At 42.0% G+C, this 19,007-nt stretch overlaps 2 protein-coding genes across 2 annotated transcripts in view; one reads left to right on the top strand and one right to left on the bottom strand.

The window, feature by feature from the left end:
* The window catches only part of LOC148096782 (uncharacterized), a 2,877-nt gene extending 1,287 nt beyond the window's left edge, over window positions 1-1,590 (bottom strand). Inside the window, exon 1 of the mRNA XM_087834585.1 lies at window positions 1-1,590. This exon is cut by the window's left edge and continues 1,287 nt beyond it. Within this exon, the coding sequence (XP_087690711.1) occupies window positions 1-1,428 (1,428 nt within the window). The 5' untranslated portion in view covers window positions 1,429-1,590.
* Window positions 1-19,007, top strand: part of npr1a (natriuretic peptide receptor 1a) — a 37,271-nt gene that overhangs the window by 11,365 nt on the left and 6,899 nt on the right. Inside the window, exons 3-9 of the mRNA XM_006795236.2 lie at window positions 4,349-4,539; window positions 4,636-4,749; window positions 4,860-5,025; window positions 14,352-14,446; window positions 15,797-15,932; window positions 17,427-17,511; window positions 18,623-18,743. Coding sequence (XP_006795299.2) covers window positions 4,349-4,539; window positions 4,636-4,749; window positions 4,860-5,025; window positions 14,352-14,446; window positions 15,797-15,932; window positions 17,427-17,511; window positions 18,623-18,743 — 908 coding nt within the window. The remainder of the gene's footprint in view (window positions 1-4,348; window positions 4,540-4,635; window positions 4,750-4,859; window positions 5,026-14,351; window positions 14,447-15,796; window positions 15,933-17,426; window positions 17,512-18,622; window positions 18,744-19,007) is intronic.

Below are 19,007 nucleotides of genomic sequence, written 5' to 3' on the forward strand. Positions count from 1 at the left end.
CTGTCTTTGTTTGAATAAAGCGTATTCGGAAGACTTTACCATATCATTGTACTTCCTTTCAAATGATTTCAGCTCCCGTGTTTTATCTAGTAAAGCTGCATCTTGAGCCTTGCATCTGGTATGTAGACAGTTCAGCTGTTTTTCAAGAACCTCCTTCGTTGTTCCAATAAAGGGGATGCCTTCCACACAGTCTACGTATTTCTTTTTCAAGTTGAGGAACATATCCCTAAATTCCACCTTTTCTTTTTCTCTGAAGTGAACTGCATGTGGAAATGCCTTTTCAAAGGACAAAACGCACTTGTAGAATTCCTCTTGGAAGTGGCGCTCTTTCTTCTCCAGCCAATTCACTTTGGTTATAAATTTGTCCCGTTGCTTTACTGTGGAGCGCAGTTTCTCTTTGAGCGCCTCCTTTTCAGCCAGTGCCTGATTGTGTCCCGTTATTACTTTATATCTGTCCACTGCTGTCTTTCTGTGTTTTTCCTTCTCTGTGCTTAGGTCCCTTTTTAGGTCTTCATTTTTGTTTTTCAAAGAATCAACTTCATCTTCGACCATAGCCTTCATTTTCTTTTCCAAGGCCAGAGCCCTAATATTTCTCTGACATTTGCGGTTCATCTCCATATTCTGGGCCTTTTGGTCGTCTATTACTTTGCCCATTTGATCTTTCTCGTCTGTTAACGCGTTCACATTTTTATCCATTAATTCATTGTCGTCCTGTAACTTTGTATTTTGTGTCAAAAGACCCTCAATCCAAAACTGCGCGGATTGATGTTCCTCCTCGCGTTCTTTAACTGCATTGACGGTCACACCTGTACTAATTTTTACTCTTTTCTCAAGCTTTTCTATTTGGTTATCATACATTTCAATGACCTTTACTAACTTTGTTTCTGCAGCATTAGCTTTGTCTTCGAGTTTTTTAGTCTTTTCATCGTAAAATTGCTGCATCTTATTTTTTTCCTCTTTGTGGCGTTTTAGTAAAAATTCAACAATTTGTTTGTTGTGAAATTCCTGACGTGCCACATTTTCTTTTTCTGTTTTGAGCAGTTCTTGCAGGGCTTTGACTTCTTCCTTAATCTTTTGTTTAAGTTCAGCCATTATTTTCTCCATCTCTGCGTGGAACTTTATGTGAGCTTCGTAGTCACCTTTTAACCTCTCTGAGATATTTGTCCTTTCTTCCAAGACCAAACCCAGCATCTTATTATTCTGCCAAAGTTCATTTTTTCCTTTTGTTAGATCCTCGATCTGTTTCTTATGGACTGTATGCTGTTTTTTGAAGTATTCAAGCTCTGTTTTAAGCTTTTCAACTTGATCAATCATTGGATGCAGTCTTTGGTCGAACAATCTGGCATATGTTTCTTTTTCTTCTTCACTTTTGTTAACCATTGTTTTAGAGAAATTAACATCTCTGTCTTTCTTAGGTTTTGAGCTCATTTCTGCTTTTTATGTGCTGTATCACTCCAACAAAACGATAGCTTAATCAATTCAGTTTGACACCTTCACGGTCTATTTAAGGACTTTTGAACATCAAAGGATGAAAGGACTGTCACTATGACACCTCCACGTTCTGTGATGTAATGTCATTAAACGTCACCACGTTCTGTGACGTAATCGCTTTCTTGCGTTGTTGTTTTTTTTTTTTGTTTTTTTTTAACAACACATTCGAACAACAACGGTCTCCGCACACAGAAAATCTGCGTTGTGCACAAAAAAAATCTAACCTGAATTGAAATTAAAATAAATACGTTAATAATTTATTCTGTTTTGCAGTGTGAGTCAGTAGTGACTGGTGATTGGCTGCTCCAGCCAGTGATGCACAACTATTTAACATCGTTGACAGGCTATGACAGCGTCCTTATGTGCCGACACCGGTGTTTTAGCTAGCAAAGCGGCGTGGCTGATGTGGCGTGAAACCAGAGGTGGGTAGTAACGAGTTACATTTACTCCGTTACATTTACTTGAGTACGTTTTTGGGGAAAAATGTACTTTTAAAGTACCTTTTTTGCACGATACTTTTTACTTTTACTTGAGTACGTTTGTGAAGAAGAAACGGTGCTTTTACTCCGCTACATTTGCAAAATTCGACTCCTTACTTTTTTAAAAAAAATCTTAGTTTAACACAGACCTTCCCAAAGTGTGGGGGGCGCAGAGCCATTGCAGGGGGGGCATGGAATGAAAAGGGAGGGGAGGGGGGGGGGGGACAAAACGCTTGGACACTGCTAGCACAGGGCGCCCACAGAAACGCAAAGCAGGAGATGAAGCATCGCTGAATATGTTTCCAAACCAACTTCATTCCAAGCCAAAGACTAGAAAATATGGTGAAGCATATCTTCCCTTTGGCTTCACCTGCACAAGTGCCGAGGTAGGTCTCCCTGCAGAATTGGTTTTACCTTCGTAGGGAGCAGCGCTGGGCTGTTTAAATCACGGACAAACAGGATCCCACAGTTGTTTATGTTTTTAAACCCATTTTGCACAGAGAGGCATTTTTTGAAAAATGTATTGATGCAATGTTGAACATTATTACACATGAAAAAAAAAACTACACGTGAGGCCTCTGCCTTTCTAAATGGAGGGACAGTAATTGCGTGTGTACGTGTAAGCATGTAAAACCTGAAGATTAACAGTATTTTGTCTCTATCTGCCATTCTGCAATTCATCTCATGTAAACAACAACGTGGTGCACAGCGTGACGTGAAAAAAGGCACATACCTTTGACATTGCGTGATGAACACGTAAACGCAAAAAAAGGAGTTTTAAAAAATCTCCGTTCTCGGTGATTTGAAACGCCGTTTACTTGTGGACGAAACAACTGCGTTTTCAAAAATACCCGTGTAGGTGTGGACGCAGCGTAAAAGAGTTAGTAGTTTATTTTATTACTACCTGTCATTTATTGCAGATTACTTGTATTTGCTTAATTGTTTACTAAATGTTTGAGGTGTGAAATAAACCGCAATGGAGCAAAATATGGGTGTGCGTGGTTGGAGGATGTGTGTGTGCGGTGCGTGAGCGCGTGCACGCGCGAGAAGGGGGGGAGGGGGGGCTCGAACATTTTTCTTGTAAAATAAGGGGGGCCCAGCAAAAAAAGTTTGGGAACCACTGTGTTATTAGAACTGTTAGTAACGTTGTTACTAGGGTATCATCAGGTATCATTTAGTTGGGGCTTGAATCTATTTCCATGTTCACATAGTCATAGTGCTCACAGGATAAATCACACTTTAAGATTAACACTGGATAAAGTAAGTCCTCAGTGTGTGTGTGTGTGTGCGTGTGTGTGCGTGTGTGTCAGCATTAATCAGTCAGTCCTGTTTTCTTTTCTGCTTCCATTAAAAGCACTTTTGGCTGCAGACAAACCAACATGTGACTTTCTGCCTTTCGCATGTGAAATTCTCAGCATTCACATTTTTTTGTCCACCTTGGGGACTGTGTGGACAGAAGGGGGTTGGGTGGTGGTGGTGGTATTTGTCTTTTTTCTCTGACAGTTGATTATTTTCAGGCTCTGTTATAGCAAGGTGGGGGATGGGAGTGTTTTTGTTTTTCTCATCCCACATTTATTCTTGATTTCTCTGGAGAAAAAAATAAATTCAGACCATGAAGTTCTCATCAGTTTTCTTTTATCAGGAACCCAAACAATACCCCACAACATTGTGGGAGTGGTGAGAAAGAAGTATATAAACGACGGATAGCCAACCAAGATTTCACTAAGCACCATCCATGTTGGTTTATTATTTCAGGAAATGACCAGGAGAGAGTGGCGTGCTAGCTGATAATCATTTATGAACTGAATCATTGTACATTTGCCAAATTCTGAACACGTTTTAATGAACACCATGATTTTAGCTATCCACAATAATTAGTTAACACAGTTTTTTATATATTGATTTGGGATTTACAAATCTCTGACACCTTAACTGAAATCAGCTGATTGTAGTGTGAGTGCAAGAACAGATACGCGGGATCGATAGGCAGGCAAACTAACAGTTCCAAAGAATTGGACTACTGGGAACCAGTTTCCTACAAGAACCAGTTCTTGATTCCCAACCCTCGAGAAGGACTCTTCTGGAGTATCGAACTTACAGCACAGGTGTGTGTACTATGAGACTGAGGGGTAGCACTGGTGGCTGCCAATGCATTTATTTTTTTTCATCAGAAAAATGGTCATTGATGAAAAGTATTGGTCATGGAAATTGAGAAGTCTTGTTGATGGGCTGGAATGGGGCTTTTGTTATCCAGGCTTCCACGCAGGTCACACCATGAAGCACACATGGTGTGTGTAATAAAGATTTACCATCAAGCGTTGGCAGCTGTCTCTGTTCCTTTCCTTTATGGAATAACATTGCTGCTTCTTTGTCTTCAGTTGTGTACATGTGCTGCTCCTGGGACATCTTCAGGACGTTGATGGTCCAATTCTGGAAGGAAGGGGTGGAGCTGGAGGACTATGTCTTCTTCTTCATTGATCTTTTTGCTGAGGGTCTGGACGGGAGCGCTCCCATCAGGCCCTGGTTCAGAGGAGACCAGGAGGACTATGCGGCTCGCAACGCTTTCAGGGTGAGACAAGATGCTCTTTCATTGTTAAATTTTAAAGGATGCTCACTGATGTAAAGTGATCTGGTCAATTGATTAGCTTGTTATTGATTTCGTCAGAGTGTGAAAGTGCTGACGTATCTGCAGCCCCAGAATCCCGAATATCTCCAGTTTGTTAAAACTCTGAAAAAAGACGCAAAGGCGATGTTCAACTTCACCATCAGAGACTCTATGGTACAAATAACAATCCTTATTGATTAACTGAATCTGATATTTCAAATTTTTATTCAAATATGTGAGAGACTGATATTTATCTATAACAATCACATGCTTTGTCCCCTCAGTACAACCTGATTGCCGGAGGGTTCTACGACGGGGTGATACTGTACGCTCAGGCTCTGAACGAGACCCTGAATTTGCAAGGACCGAGACCAAGACCGGGACTGGGACGAGTCCAGAGGCCCAGAGGAGATGAGGTGACCCACAGGATGTGGAACAGGACAATCAAAGGTGAGCACAGATATTTGTCAGCGGGTGACTAATCAGAGCACAGCACTGGGCTGAAAATCGCATGTGCACTACAAGTAACTGAGTAAAGTAGCACAGGTGTAGACTTCTCTAACTAACTGGAAAACCACGCGTGGCTCTCTGATTGGCTGCCTGTGTGTGATGCTGTTTTTATGGCGGAGTCATTGTTGGACTCAGAGTAGAGGTCATGGACACCCAGTACTGGGTCCCAGTAAAATCTCATTTTGGAGTTTTAATTAGGATTCATTTAGACTGAAGATTGGACATGAATAGGAATCCAATCAATCCTGAAGGAAAAAGCCGAAGAAACATAGGAACACATCAGATCAAATGCAAGTGAAAAGAAACACCGACACTAAAGCTTTGGGTTTTAGATTTGCCTTTATTGGATAGTGGCAGTGGAGATAGGCAGGAACGTGGGGAGACACAGAGAGGATTGGACTCGAACCTGGTCGGCTGCTCTCCTTGCTATATGGTCACCTGCTCACCCACTGGCTAAACACAACTGCACAACTTTCACACACCTTATCACCCTGTCAATGCCTTATGAGCCTTGGTTGGTGGATGCATGTTGCTAATGTCGACAATGACAACAGAAGTTGATTCAGGTCACTGAAGTCCAGCCTGAGGCTCCAGTGGTAGTTCAAGTTAAAACACTGCTGTCACAATGCGAGAGACAGGTTGCACCTGGACAGATAACCGGTCCGTCACAGGGCTGACACACAGAAACATTCACACCTGCAGTTGATCTAACATGCATGCGATTGGACCGTGGGGGCAACACCCAGAGAGAACCCCGCACACAGGAGACAAACTCCAGGCAGAGGAACACGGTGGTCAGCTGGGTTTGAACATAGTCTGCAGTGCTGTGAAGCTGCACCACTGTCCCACCCTGCACAGCACTGTTATTTGCTTGTGTATAAATGATGTTAGAGAACGCCCACTAATTACACGGCATGATGCTGAGTGTGGAACCCATGGTAAAAATGCCGTGAATGTGCTGCATGGCAGAAGCTTCAGACTTATTGGGGGGGGCAAGCTGTATACATTGATCTAAAGTTTGTAAAAGTTTTTAGTTAAACTTGGTGCTCGCAGATTTAGGTATAGAGAAAGTGGGGCCTTTGAGTGCACAGAACACTTATCTAAGAATTTGCAGGGGGTAAAGCACGTTAATGTCCTGCTGTTCTTTTGTGAGCTTCTTCTTCTAAGCTTGTAAACAAAAACAATGAAACAATTTTTTTCATATTATTCTCTAACATCTGAAAGATCTTAGTTGAGAGCTCATTTTAAGAAATGCAGCATTTTGATGGGGGTATTATTGACATCATGCAGGACAGGCGGCGTGGACACCAAAGATTTTGTGAATGTAATGACTCGACAACAAGGTGACAAAATAATTTTGAAATTGGTACCATAGGTGCATCTATTAAAAATCTCAGAGGAGGTCAAATTCTGGTCACCTGAAGGCCAAAGATCAACTTTCCTGAAGATTTTAGGATTTTTAAACTGATACCACAGATGCACCTACTGGGAGGAAGCCACCAGTGTTTTTAACAGTCTGCAATGTGTCTTTCTTATTTTGTATATTTTGCTCTTGATTGTATATATTTCTCCTATTTGTTGTTTATTCCTGCTGTCTTCGATTTATATTTTATTCCGGCATAGTTGATTTGAAGCACTTACAATTTCGTTGTACCATGTACAGTGACAATAAAGGGCTATTCTATTCTATTCTATTCTATTCAAACAAAAGAACAGACTGGGCAAAAGATAGCAGGGCAGACAGGAAGGAGAGGAGAAGATTACAAACATGATTGGGGGGTGTCCAGGTGTAGAAAACGAATGTCCACCACAGGATATAACAGCAGGACTCAGCTGGAGATGAGCGCTAATCTGATCTGTGTGTGTATATTTGTGTGTATAAGAGAGAGTGTAGTTGGTCATGTATAATAAAGTTTCATAATGCATAAGAAATGAGGACGAAAGGCTTGTTGTGAAGGTTACTTTTAAAATGTATTCCACTACAGATTACAGAATACATGCCCCAAAATGTATTTTGTAACGTATTCCGTTATGTTACTCAATGAGAGTAACGTATTCTGAATACTTTGGATTACTTCATATATTATCATGCTTTTTTACAACTACATGAATGTACTATTGCTGTGATTTATTACTATTACTGAAGGTTACTCCCCATACCAATACCAACTAGATTTTTAAGTCTTAATATAAAATGAGTAGTAGTAGGGTGGACATTAGGTGAGGCTGCACTTTTTGCAGCGATCTCGTATAGAAAACTATTCCGTACATATTTAAAACAGGTCCGCGGCTCCGAACCGTAGTAAAGGGGCCTCTGGCTAATACGTCATGCTCCGTGTCGGGCTCCGTGTCGGGCTCCGTGTCAGGCTCCGTGTCAGGCTCGTAGCTGAAAACTAGCTTTACTTTGTTGTCTGGGTCGACTGCTAGCGAGAGACAGAGAGAGGCGTTGAAAGGCTGCTCCAACGGAACTTATTGTTTCAGAAGAAAATACGAACACAGTGTACAGTCGAGTCTTAATAGCTTACTTACAACTGGGCTCATCAGGCTCTCTTTTTGGCTGCAGTGCTTATTATTATATTTACATGCTTCCAGCTCCCGTTTCTGCTCGGTGACAGCTCGTACTTTTCCACTCTCCTTTTTCTCCCTCCCTCGTGCTCACAGAAACATAACGGGTATGTCAGTCCCTTCTCCCTGTAGCACAGACTACACTGCTCATGAGAGGCTACATTCTTTAGGGCAATGCCTGTAACACTCTCTTATTGCCTAAATATTAAATCATTTTTAAAAATATTTCCTCACGTCATTATGAGACGCTAGATTGAGACACAGGCATTAGAGCCGCTTAATGTGTGTTTTGTTTGGGTTTCCACCGGTGTGGAATTACCAAAAATAGAGAGGGGACAGCCTAACATATGAAACAGGAAAAGACCGCCGTGTAATCCATTTATTTCAGCAAAGTAACTGTATTCTGAATACCACCTTTTTAAACTGTAACTGTAACAGAATACAGTTACTCATATTTTGTATTTTAAATACGTAACGGCGGTACATGTGTTCCATTACTCCCCAACACTGTCTGCAGCTGTGAGTCAGATGTGAAGCACAGTGTGAGCCTGCTGACTGGTGCAGACAACGCTACACGTGAATCTCTCAGGGTGACTTTTTTAAGCAAGCAAACATGGTGGCAGGAAAAATCTCCACCTGGTTTATCATTCATTTACAGCACACACCGAACATGACATTGATTTTTAAAAAATCACATAAAAACAATAAAACTGCTTAAAGGAACAGAACACAGCAGATTAGCACTTCATCAGCTAACATGGTTAGATCCTATTTTAATATACAGTGTGAACACACTGATCTCCAGTGTTCTCTTTCCATGTCACTGGTGCACTCTGACCCACAACCACACACACACACGTTGGTCCATGTGCAGCGTAAACTCTCCAGAGGGGACTGGGTTACCATCCTGTGGTGCCGATTGGTGTGGATCAGGGAAGGACATCCATCGATGGTCCAGCCAGTTTAGGATCAAGCTTTCGTGTCCCATAATGACTCTGCTGTCAGAGCGTCTGTTGGTGGGAGTGGAATTAAATGTTTTTCTATTCTATTCCTAATTGCCATGAAGAACCAGTTAGGTCAGTCCTGAAAACTAGTCTAAACTGGGATAAATTACAACTGCATTCTCAAACTGGAACAGCTCGAGCCTGGTTTCCTCGCAGTGCTATTTCTGTTGTAGTATTTTTGTAACCCTGTTTCCAAAAGACTTGGCCAACTGCTAAAAACAATGTAATCATTTACACTCTGTCAGGTCTCAAATTTAATCGAAACAAGTCCAAAGACTTATCATGTTGAATTTCAATGAAAGACGGAAAGTTTTAAAACTCCCTTTCAACAGGCAGAAACCAGAAGACAGGACAAGACATGCTGTGGAAGACAGCCAGAGACTGATTAATAACTAATGATTAAATGCAGAGAGGTGTATAAAAACACAGTGAGTGAAAAAGGTGACTGACGTAGAAACACAGGGGAAGGCACCAGCAGCATAACTAATGGGTCACGTGATCCAACCATAACAATATGCTTTATCAAAAAGAAAAGACAATAAAAGTCCCTTGCTTTACTCTGCAACAGTCTGTCTCTTCAGAGAGGTAAAGATGAGCTGATACAGCTCAGAGGAAAACGAGCTAAACTTCGGCCATGTGCTGTTTTCTGTTACAAGTCAAAGTCTCTCTATTTTACGGAGCCCCTCTGATGACATGGTCCAAAAAATAAATAAATTGTGCCCACGAAATACTATTTCGAGGGCACGAAATAGGTATAACGTGCGCACGAAATGCTAATTTGTGGGCACGAAACACTTGACCGATAACCGTGATCCTTCCCAGGCCCTTGCAGTTGGTTGACAATAAAATCAATCCCGGCGTCCAGGTCGCAACAGGGCTCTCAATATCCTGTTTAAATGTTTCTCCGTAATAATGGTTCCTTGCATTGCCAGGCTTTTCAAAATGCATTTGTAGCTCATTCCAGCCTAAAATAAAACTCAATCATACTGTCTCTGTCCATGGTGTATAGGTTTAGCCTAATCTTATGCTTATGTCTCTACGCAGCTGTCCAGGAATTGTATCAATATGATGTGCGCATGTTATCTATTTTGTTGCCACAAATGCGTAATTCATTGCCACGTTATACCCAATTTAATGGGTATAATATATATACATATATACATAGAATAATAAAAACATTAAAAAGATTGTTCAGAGTAAGTAAATAAATATATCAAAATAAAAACACTTATCCCCCCCATAAAAAACCAAACAAACAAACAAACAAAAAAAACCCCAGTGGAATCCAACACATGCATCTGTAACCACAATAAATCATTTTTAAGGAACTAAACAGCCAAATCTGTGTAGTGTTTTATTTTTCTGGGCCTGTTAATCTCGTGCTTTGTGTGGACTATAAATAAAGTGTAAGGATCACCATCTGCTTCATTAATGTTTGGAATGAGCATTTTTTGGAAACAGGGCTGTACATTAGAAACAGATATGTCCTTATATTTATCACGTATATGTCAACCAGCACTAATATAATCAAAACCAGAGTCAGACTCAGGACTGGGACGCCCAGGTCCCACTGTGATTTCGGTGTGTGTTTCTTCAGTGTGTATGCGAGTGTGTTGATGGTGCTGATAAACAGGCTGCTCTGTGTGCTCTTTATTAGATTGAACAGCTTTTATCCACAACATACACTGAAACACCGTCAGCGGCCATCAATCAGTGGGCATTTGCGTCAGAGGTGTGTGAGATGGTGGATGGGGGTACAGGAGAAGGGGTGGGGAAATGAGGGGGTGGTAGTAAACAATCCTAATAGATGAAAGGAGGACAACAGTAGAAATGATTATAAACCTTTAACAAAAAGCAAACCTTCACCAAGCCTATGTAGTATTTGCCATTAAAAGAATAATATTGTGTACTCTATATATTCTATTAATTTTATTTCTCTTGAAACACACTTTAAGAGGTTTGTAGTGCAGTAAAAACAAAGTGCTAAGTGCAGTCTTTTGATACTTGCCTGGCTGAAATTCATTTTAATTTAACTGACATCATTTTGACTACAGATATAATATTATTTTTTTTTATTTATGCGCATATAAATGGTAAATGGCCTGTATTTGTATAGCGCTTTTACTAGTCCCACCTAGGGACCCCAAAGCGCTTTACACACCTAGTCATCCACCCATTCACACACTGGTGGAGGCAGCTACAGTTGTAGCCTCAGCTGCCCTGGGGCAGACTGACAGAAGCGGGGCTGCCATATCGCGCCATCGGCCCTTCTGGCCAACGCCAGTAGGCGGTAAGTGAAGTGTCTTGCCCAAGGACACAACAACCGAGACTGTCCGAGCCGGGGCTTGAACCGGCAACCTTCCACGATCGCCCCTATATAGTACATGTAACATTCATTTCATCGTTTAATAAAATTCATCCAAACGTTTAGTAAAAAATATCAAGTTGAAAAGAGGTTTTTAATCTCAAATTTGTTTTCCAGAAACTGATATTTTTGTACATTGTACCTTGAGTTTAGCCTTTACGTTAGGGCAGCAGGGAAGCCCAGACCTCTTCGTCACCACCCCTTCCTGCTGGGAAACATTGAGCCTTTCTCAGGCCAGCCTAGGTGTAATCTCTCCAGCGTGTCCCAGTTCTATGCTGGTATGCTATCCTTATGGCAGGGCATTTCTGCCTACAACACCTTGTCCTGGAGATGCCTGCCTCAGCTGGCTCCTTTCAATGTGGAGGATCAGCACCTGTAGTCCCTCCTTAATGACTGAATTCTTCACTCTATACCGAGAGAGAACCCTTCCACCCCGCAGAAAGCTAATTTCCGCCGTTTTGATCCGTGATCTCATTCTAATGATAATGTTAAGAAAAACATCAGGCCGAGATTAACTGAGTTTTGGTGTTTCTCACCAACAAATTTCCATCTGGTGGCAGATGGCTGCATAACATTAAGATACAACAATTTACTGGCATTAAGCATCAAAGAAAATGTAAACAATTAGATTAAACGACTAGTATGTCTGGTACCGACTAGTAACAACATAACTATTAGTTGACTAGTTCCGCACAACCCTAATAGTTATCAGTTATTGTTAACCATTACTTGTCAAAGAGCACTGAAACATCTAGGAATAGTAAGAACTACCCGAGGACTACATGAGGACTTTTCATGGACTACAGCTCACCATGATCCCAGACATCCTTACCAACAAACTCGACCACCTCGATATCCCCCTGTCCTTTTTTTGCGCTGGTGCTCAGAAAATACCTTGAAGCTGAATATCCCAAAGAAGTCATAATGGACTCCAGGAGGCTCAGACAGGTCCACTCCCCTCTCATTATAAATGAAGAACGGGTGGAAACTTTCTCCACCTTCAGGTTTCTGGGCACCCACATCTCCGCCGATTTCACCTGGACCCACAACACCAACACCCTGGTAAAGAAGGCCTAACAGCAACTGCACTTCATCTGTGTCCTGAGGAAGAAAAAGCTGGACCAGAAACTGCTGCTAGCCTAGCATGCCTCTCTGGAGAGCGTGCTCGCCTGATGCCTGGGCGTTTGGTATGCTTGGGCCACTGCTGAGAACAGTAAGGGTGCGCAGAAGGTAATGAACACCGCTCAAAAAATCATTGGCTGCCTTCTGCCACCCCTGGAGGTCATTGCCAGATCCTCCTGTCTAAGAAAAACCAGGGACATGATGACTTGCCCTGCATCCCACCCACCACATGTTTGACCTGCTGCCCTCTGGTTGTTGCTTCAGGTCAATCAGGTCCCACACCTCCAGACTTAAAAACAGCGTGTTCCCCTGGGCTGTTCGGACTGTCAACAAACACTATCCCCCACATTACACCCCTGCCCACCCACCTCACCAATCAGAGCCTTCATCTGAGTAACCATCACCACTCAGACCACTCGCACATGGACTCTTTTCAGACCGAGTAATTTGCATCATTGCACTGCCTTTTGCAATTTCTTCTGTAATGTGTGCCTTTTGTGTATACCCCTCATAATTATATGTATTTAAGCTGTTTGCTATTTATTCCTGCTGTCTACTATTCATATTTTACTCCAGCATGGTTGATGTGGAGCACCCACAATTTCATTGTACATTTTCAATGACAACAAAGGGCTATTCTATCCTGCCTCCTGTGTTCCTTGCATCTTGTTAAGTCCTCTTTGCTGCATGAGATAGCCCCTTTTAGTTACTTCCTGTTTTATTTTGTTAGTCCCTTGTCTCATGTGTTGTATTTAGTTGGATTTTCTGTTTGGAGTTTCCATTGTGCAGTTTATGTTCTAAGGCTTTTTGTCAATTGTGAACAAAGAAAACATTAAATTAACCTTCATCATGTGTGCAGACGGAAAGACATAAAAGCATCTCAGAGAGTTTATTCACATTTCTTTAAATTTCAGAGCATTTCACCATAACGCGCCCACTAAAGGACAGTCTCAGGTAACTGAGCTTTGCCAAAATGCAGCGAGTATGAGGGAATTCTGATGGATATTTGTTGTGTCTCAGTTACTCATTAAATGAGGCTGTGCTGGAGTCTAGCTTCACTGTGTTTAACTTTGTTGTGCTTCACTAGAAGCATTGTTGTTTCTAGCTAATCAGAAAATATTCAGTTATTACAAAACTGTTGACTAAAAGAAAAAAAAGTTGACAATGACATTTTATTTACAATACCCTCTTCTCTCTGCTTGGTGGTATTACAAACGGTGGAGAACCACATGGCTTTAAATGAGGAACCATTTCAGCTTAAAAACCCTCATTTGTCCCTCCATGTCCAAACAGAGCAGTGGGGTGGGGCAGGCTGCAGTAACCATGACGATACCACTGTAAAACCAGAAAATCTGACAGCTTTTATTTGATAAAGGTTTGTCGGTCGGCTGATTCCATGAGGTCACTCCCCCCTCGAGCTTGTGTATTGCTGTTGTTTGCTGTGACGCAGTGTCTCCATTCCTGATAATGGTCAGGAAGAAAACAAGCTCCTGTTTCACTGATTCCTTAAATTGAAGGTGAACCCGAGTTTAAATCCTGCAGGCTGTTGAGCTGTATGCAGTTTAATTGGCTCAGAGACTTCACTAGCCCCAAGCTGCTTCACTAGCCACGAGCCCGAGGAGGCCATGCTTCGATGTGCAGTTTGATTTCCACACAATTGTGTGCATTTATACATATTACTACAGGTATAATAAAAAGCGACAGATGTTTGACTGACTGAGGAGCCAAAATCAGTGCGGAGAATTATTCCTGTAAACAAGCCACTCTGTCAGTGATCATTCCACCTTTTTTTTTTTTTTATTGTTGTTGGTGTTTGTCAAGGGATCTGAGAAGACTGCAGAGTGGTCGCAGTGTTTTTCCATGTTGGAGCAGAAATGTGAGAATTACATCACCAACCCGTCAGGCTGCAGTTCACATTTGTGTTTGTCTAAGCTTGACCTTTGACCTTTTGGGTATGCGAAATAAAGACTGCCATCATTCAGGGTGCCAATAAAATATGTCAAATAAATAAATTTGAATGTGAAAGAAAACATTTCTCAGAACATGGTAAAAAAAGATTAACGTGACCTCACGTCAGTTCAAACTGTGCCCGAGCTGATTGAAAATATTTCCCCATCGCTGCAAAGCAAACACTCAGAAATAACAGAGAAAAGAGTTAGTGTTCTCCAAGATCACAAACAGATTACATCTGCTCTGTGGCGTCTCTGCAGGCGTGATGGGCCCTGTGGAGATGGACGAGTTCGGGGACAGAGAGATGGACTTCGCTGTGTGGGACATGACCGATGTTGAGTCTGGAGAATTTCAGGTAAGACTATTGATGTCATCATTGTCATGTAACACCTTAGAGGTATGATAAAGGCTGCAGAGCTACCGTAAAACCGACTGGAGTAAAGTTCAGTGTGTCAGGGGAGACCCCGACGAGCGAACCAAGCTCTTGCAACGGTTGTATAGGGATCGAATAGCCCGTAGTAACGGGCCAGACACCCTATACTCCCCCAACAGCTCCCACAGGACACCCCGAGGGACACGGTCGAATGCCTTCTCCAAGTCCACAAAACACATGTAGACTGGTTGGGCAAACTCTCATGCACCCTCAAGTATCCTTGAGAGGATAAAGAGCTGGTCCAGTGTTCCGCGACCAGGACGAAAACCGCATTGTTCCTCCTGTATCCGAGGTTCGACTAGCGGACGAACTCTCTTTTCCAGCACCCTGGCATAGACTTTCCCAGGGAGGCTGAGGAGTGTGATCCCCTTGTAGTTGGAACACACCCTCCGGTCCCCCTTCTTAAAGATGGGGACCACCACCCCGGTCTGCCAGTCCAGGGGTACTGCCCCTGATCTCCACGCAACATTGTAGAGGCGTGTGAACCAGAACAGCCCTACAAAAAATAAAATTAAAATAAAAGTGCCAATAATCCCGAGTGCGTGTTCTCTTCGTGTGTCAGTTCCCAGCTCCCTCTTCGGTGTCTATGTACACTTGTGCCCAGCACCCTCCACCCATTTCCTCAGTCCACCTGGAAACAAGAGACACTGCTGTAAATACATTCCAAACAACTGGCTAACAGAAACACTTTCACCTCACTAGCAGGAGAACTGATCGTACAATAATCCTGTGCTGACTGTCGCCCAGTTAGTAGTACTCACTTGACGAGGCTGATCAGCAGCAGGTGAGTGTAATTACTCCAGTTGTCACTGGCTCCAAGGCAGGAAAACTCTCCAGGCCTGGTGTAGCAGTACCAGAGAATTAAACTTAGAACATCCTTTAACCCCAAACCAGAGTTCAAATTCTAAACCCTGCGTCCCCAACCCACGGCCCTGACACACCAATAAACCCTATTCAAGAGGTGGCCAACTCCAGGCCTCGAGAGCCAGTGTCCTGCAGGTTTTAGATATCACTCTGGGTCATCACAACTGAATCAAATGATTAGTTCATTACCAGGCCTCTGGAGAACTTCAAGAAATGTTGAGGAGGTAATTTAGACATTTAAATCAGCTGTGATGGATCAAGGACACATCTGAAACCTGCAGGACACCAGCCCTCGAGGCCTGGAGTTGGCCACTCCTGCCCTATTCGATACTGTTAGGGAGTAAGTGAGATTGCAGGCTTTGAACAAATTGAAGAAACCAAAGAGTTGTGGTGTGTGTATGTTCTCAGGTGGTGTGCGTGTATAACAGCAGCATAAAGCAGCTCATCCTGCAAAATGGTCTAAACTTCCAGTGGCCCAAAGGTTCTCCGCCACCAGACATCCCCAAGTGTGGCTTCAAGAACAACAACCCAGCATGTCTCACAAGTACGAACGCACAACTACAGACTACAGAGCAAACTGCACAAAGGATGTCACGAGAACCAATGCATGGACTGGTTCTTGAATAGTGCATTTGTATATAGTGCTTATAGTGAAGTTTGATATGTTCGAAAGGGTAAAGTCTTTGCAATGGCTAACGTTATACATCCTTAAGGTAACTTAATGGAAATAACAAACTTTAAAGTAACACTAACAGGATACTCAGTCATTTCAGCCTCTGTGTTGTCAAAAAATATAGCTAACACTTTAAAGAAACAGCTTGCTGCCAGGATGCCATTGATTTATTAAAGTAGTTTATCTTTAAGTACATGGGATGATAATTTTTTTTTCCTATTGATAATCATATAATTTTAATGATTCGTACTGACATTTCTGGTAAAAATATTGCTAAACTGCAGATCACAGGCTACGTCACAAAAACATCACATTTTGAAGCCTAAACATCAGCATTATGGCCGTATTGGGTTTTTGGAACTATTAGTGACCATATTTTGAAGCGAGGTTGGAGTTATCAGCTGCAATGGTCGCTTAGTTATACATACAAAACCTGAATACGTAATAAATCAATACAACTTTCAGCCCAGTTCTATTTTTTTCTGCATAATCCATCATATACAATTGAATCAAATGAAAAAGTCTCTTTTTAAAACTTGTTTTATTAGTATTTATCTTTTGCTTGATGCAATGTGCATAAAGTTAAAAATGAAACTATATGCAACAGTCTTTGACTTGAAGAAATTTGTTTAACATTTAAACCTGTTTTCTGCGTATTCCAGGATATTACACTTGCTCTTTCAAATAGATGCAAGTAAAACACAGCAAAAAATAAATGAAATCTAAGATTCAGCAGCACTAAATCTATTTTCAGCTGATTAGCCGGAGCAGGGCCGGTGGAGGTTTGCCTGGTGCCACAGCGGCCATGTCAGTGGGGGGATCTGAGGGTTTCTCTGTGAATTTTACGTTCCCGTGGCAGCGTGCTAGGTGCTTGCTGAAATTTTGAAGTTTAATTTTTCACTGTAGAAAGAAATTTTATTCCCACGCAGAGTGCACAGCAGACGCTAATGTTTTGGTCACTTTTTATGGAATCAAACTCAAAGTAATGTCAGTACTTCCAAGCTTTAAACGCTGCACATACTCTCTCCCACACTCCATATTATCCATTGTTGATCTACACACGTCTGTGGCTGCCACAAACGTCACACACTTGTACGTCGTTGTCATGAGACACTCTCACAAACAAAATCACTGTTTAGTAATGCAGTAATGCAGCATGCTTATGGGAAAGAAGTAGGAGTAATCTAATTACTTTTTTGCAATAGTAATCCCTTACTTTACTTGTTAATGCCTCACTGCCCATCTTTGCTTATAACACATGTTAAGCCCCATGGACTGAAAACTGCTTCACCTAGAGCAAAAGAGCTCAAACTGGTCCTCACTCCTGCAAACAGTAATGAATTTTCTTCCTGTCTCATCTTTTAGGTACAGTTGGTATGCATCAGATGGTTGCAATGGTGATCTGCTTTGTCTTTGTCATCATCGTTACTGTCACCATCTTCATCTACAGGTGAGCCAAACATGTTTGTATCTCTGTACTGAGTATGAAAACTGGACGTATGAGGAGACTCTTGGCAGTCTGAGCTCTCTTTCTGTTTTATTCCTCTTCCCTCCTCTTTCCATTCATAGAGAGATCACAGCCAGGCCTAGAGTGAATGATGAAGAATGAATTTAGATTAAAAACCATAAATACAGCTCTAAATGTTGTTGTTTTTTCCTTCTAATATGGTCTTTGCATTATCTGAGTATCCTTCAATCTCGCTTCTGTTTCTGAATGCTGATTCTTAAATTCTTTTTTGCTTTTCATCAAATGTTTTTATTGAGTTCTCAAAAAAAAATTAACTTTTTTTTAAATACACAAAAAAACAAACCAAACAGGACACCAGACAGGACAGAGCTGTTACCAAAACACGAGTCCAAATACACAGACGGACCAAGGTTACAGCAAGTACATATGGCCCCTCTTTCCATTGCGACCCCGGCAGATCTCAGTTTAAATCATTACACTCATGCTGCACATCAGGCCCAGAAAGAAAGGCTCGAAGGAGAAATCCTCATCTGACTTCAACAAAGAAAACCCTGATTTCTTTACATTTTGAGTCATTGAAAGTGAAAATGAACAAAGCATAAAACTAACAAGAAGCTCACTCATGCACTCAAATTCAAAAACTGACTCCATACAGGCAGGTGAGACTCTACTGTTACGGAGGTTTGTTATCATCAGTTCATAAGCTGAAGTCATTCCCTTGCTCTGGTCTGGCTGCTTTCCCACTTATAGAGCATAATCCTAACTGGAACAAACGCTAGTGTAAAGCCAAGCATCTCTGACTGAGATCCTCAAAGCACACTCAAAGCACTTTCTACTACAAATTTCATCCGCCCAATCGCAGACATTCATCCAATGCTTTTATCCATACCTAATACTTTCACACACGCTCACACGCCAGTGCTCCAGTGGTTCTAACACCAGAGCCACAGCCGCCCCACCAGATCTCTGTGTAACTCATTCAGCCTGTTTATCGTTTCCATCAGCTTTCTCTCCATTTTCCTTCCCCTCAAATTTCAACACACACACTTGCACATATGCGCATATACACACTCTCTTCCTGTCTGCTGAACAGGAAGCTGAAGCTGGAGAGCGAGCTTGCAGCTCAGCTGTGGAGAGTTTCCTGGGATGACGTCCAGATGAGCAACCTGGATAAAGTCCTGAAGAGAGCGTGCAGCAGGCTCACCATGTCTCTGGTAACACAGCTGTTATTATACTATAAATAAATCATCCGTACTCACTGGAAACATATTATACCTAATACAGTGCCTGCCTTTACTTCCTGAAATTTTCCAGTTTCTGTTTATAGTCTGAAATGTGTTTGCATTTGTAAACAATGACTAACAGATGGAACAGGAAGCCTTCAACTGGATTTCTATTTTTCCCTTTCTGGAATTCCTGGCTACACCGGAAGCTCTCTGGGCCTGGATCAGCTGACTGACTGATTTGTTCAGATTAAA

This window comes from Neolamprologus brichardi, chromosome 22 (genome assembly GCF_056152115.1).
Source record: "Neolamprologus brichardi isolate AB-2024 chromosome 22, ASM5615211v1, whole genome shotgun sequence".
NCBI lineage: Eukaryota > Metazoa > Chordata > Actinopteri > Cichliformes > Cichlidae > Neolamprologus > Neolamprologus brichardi.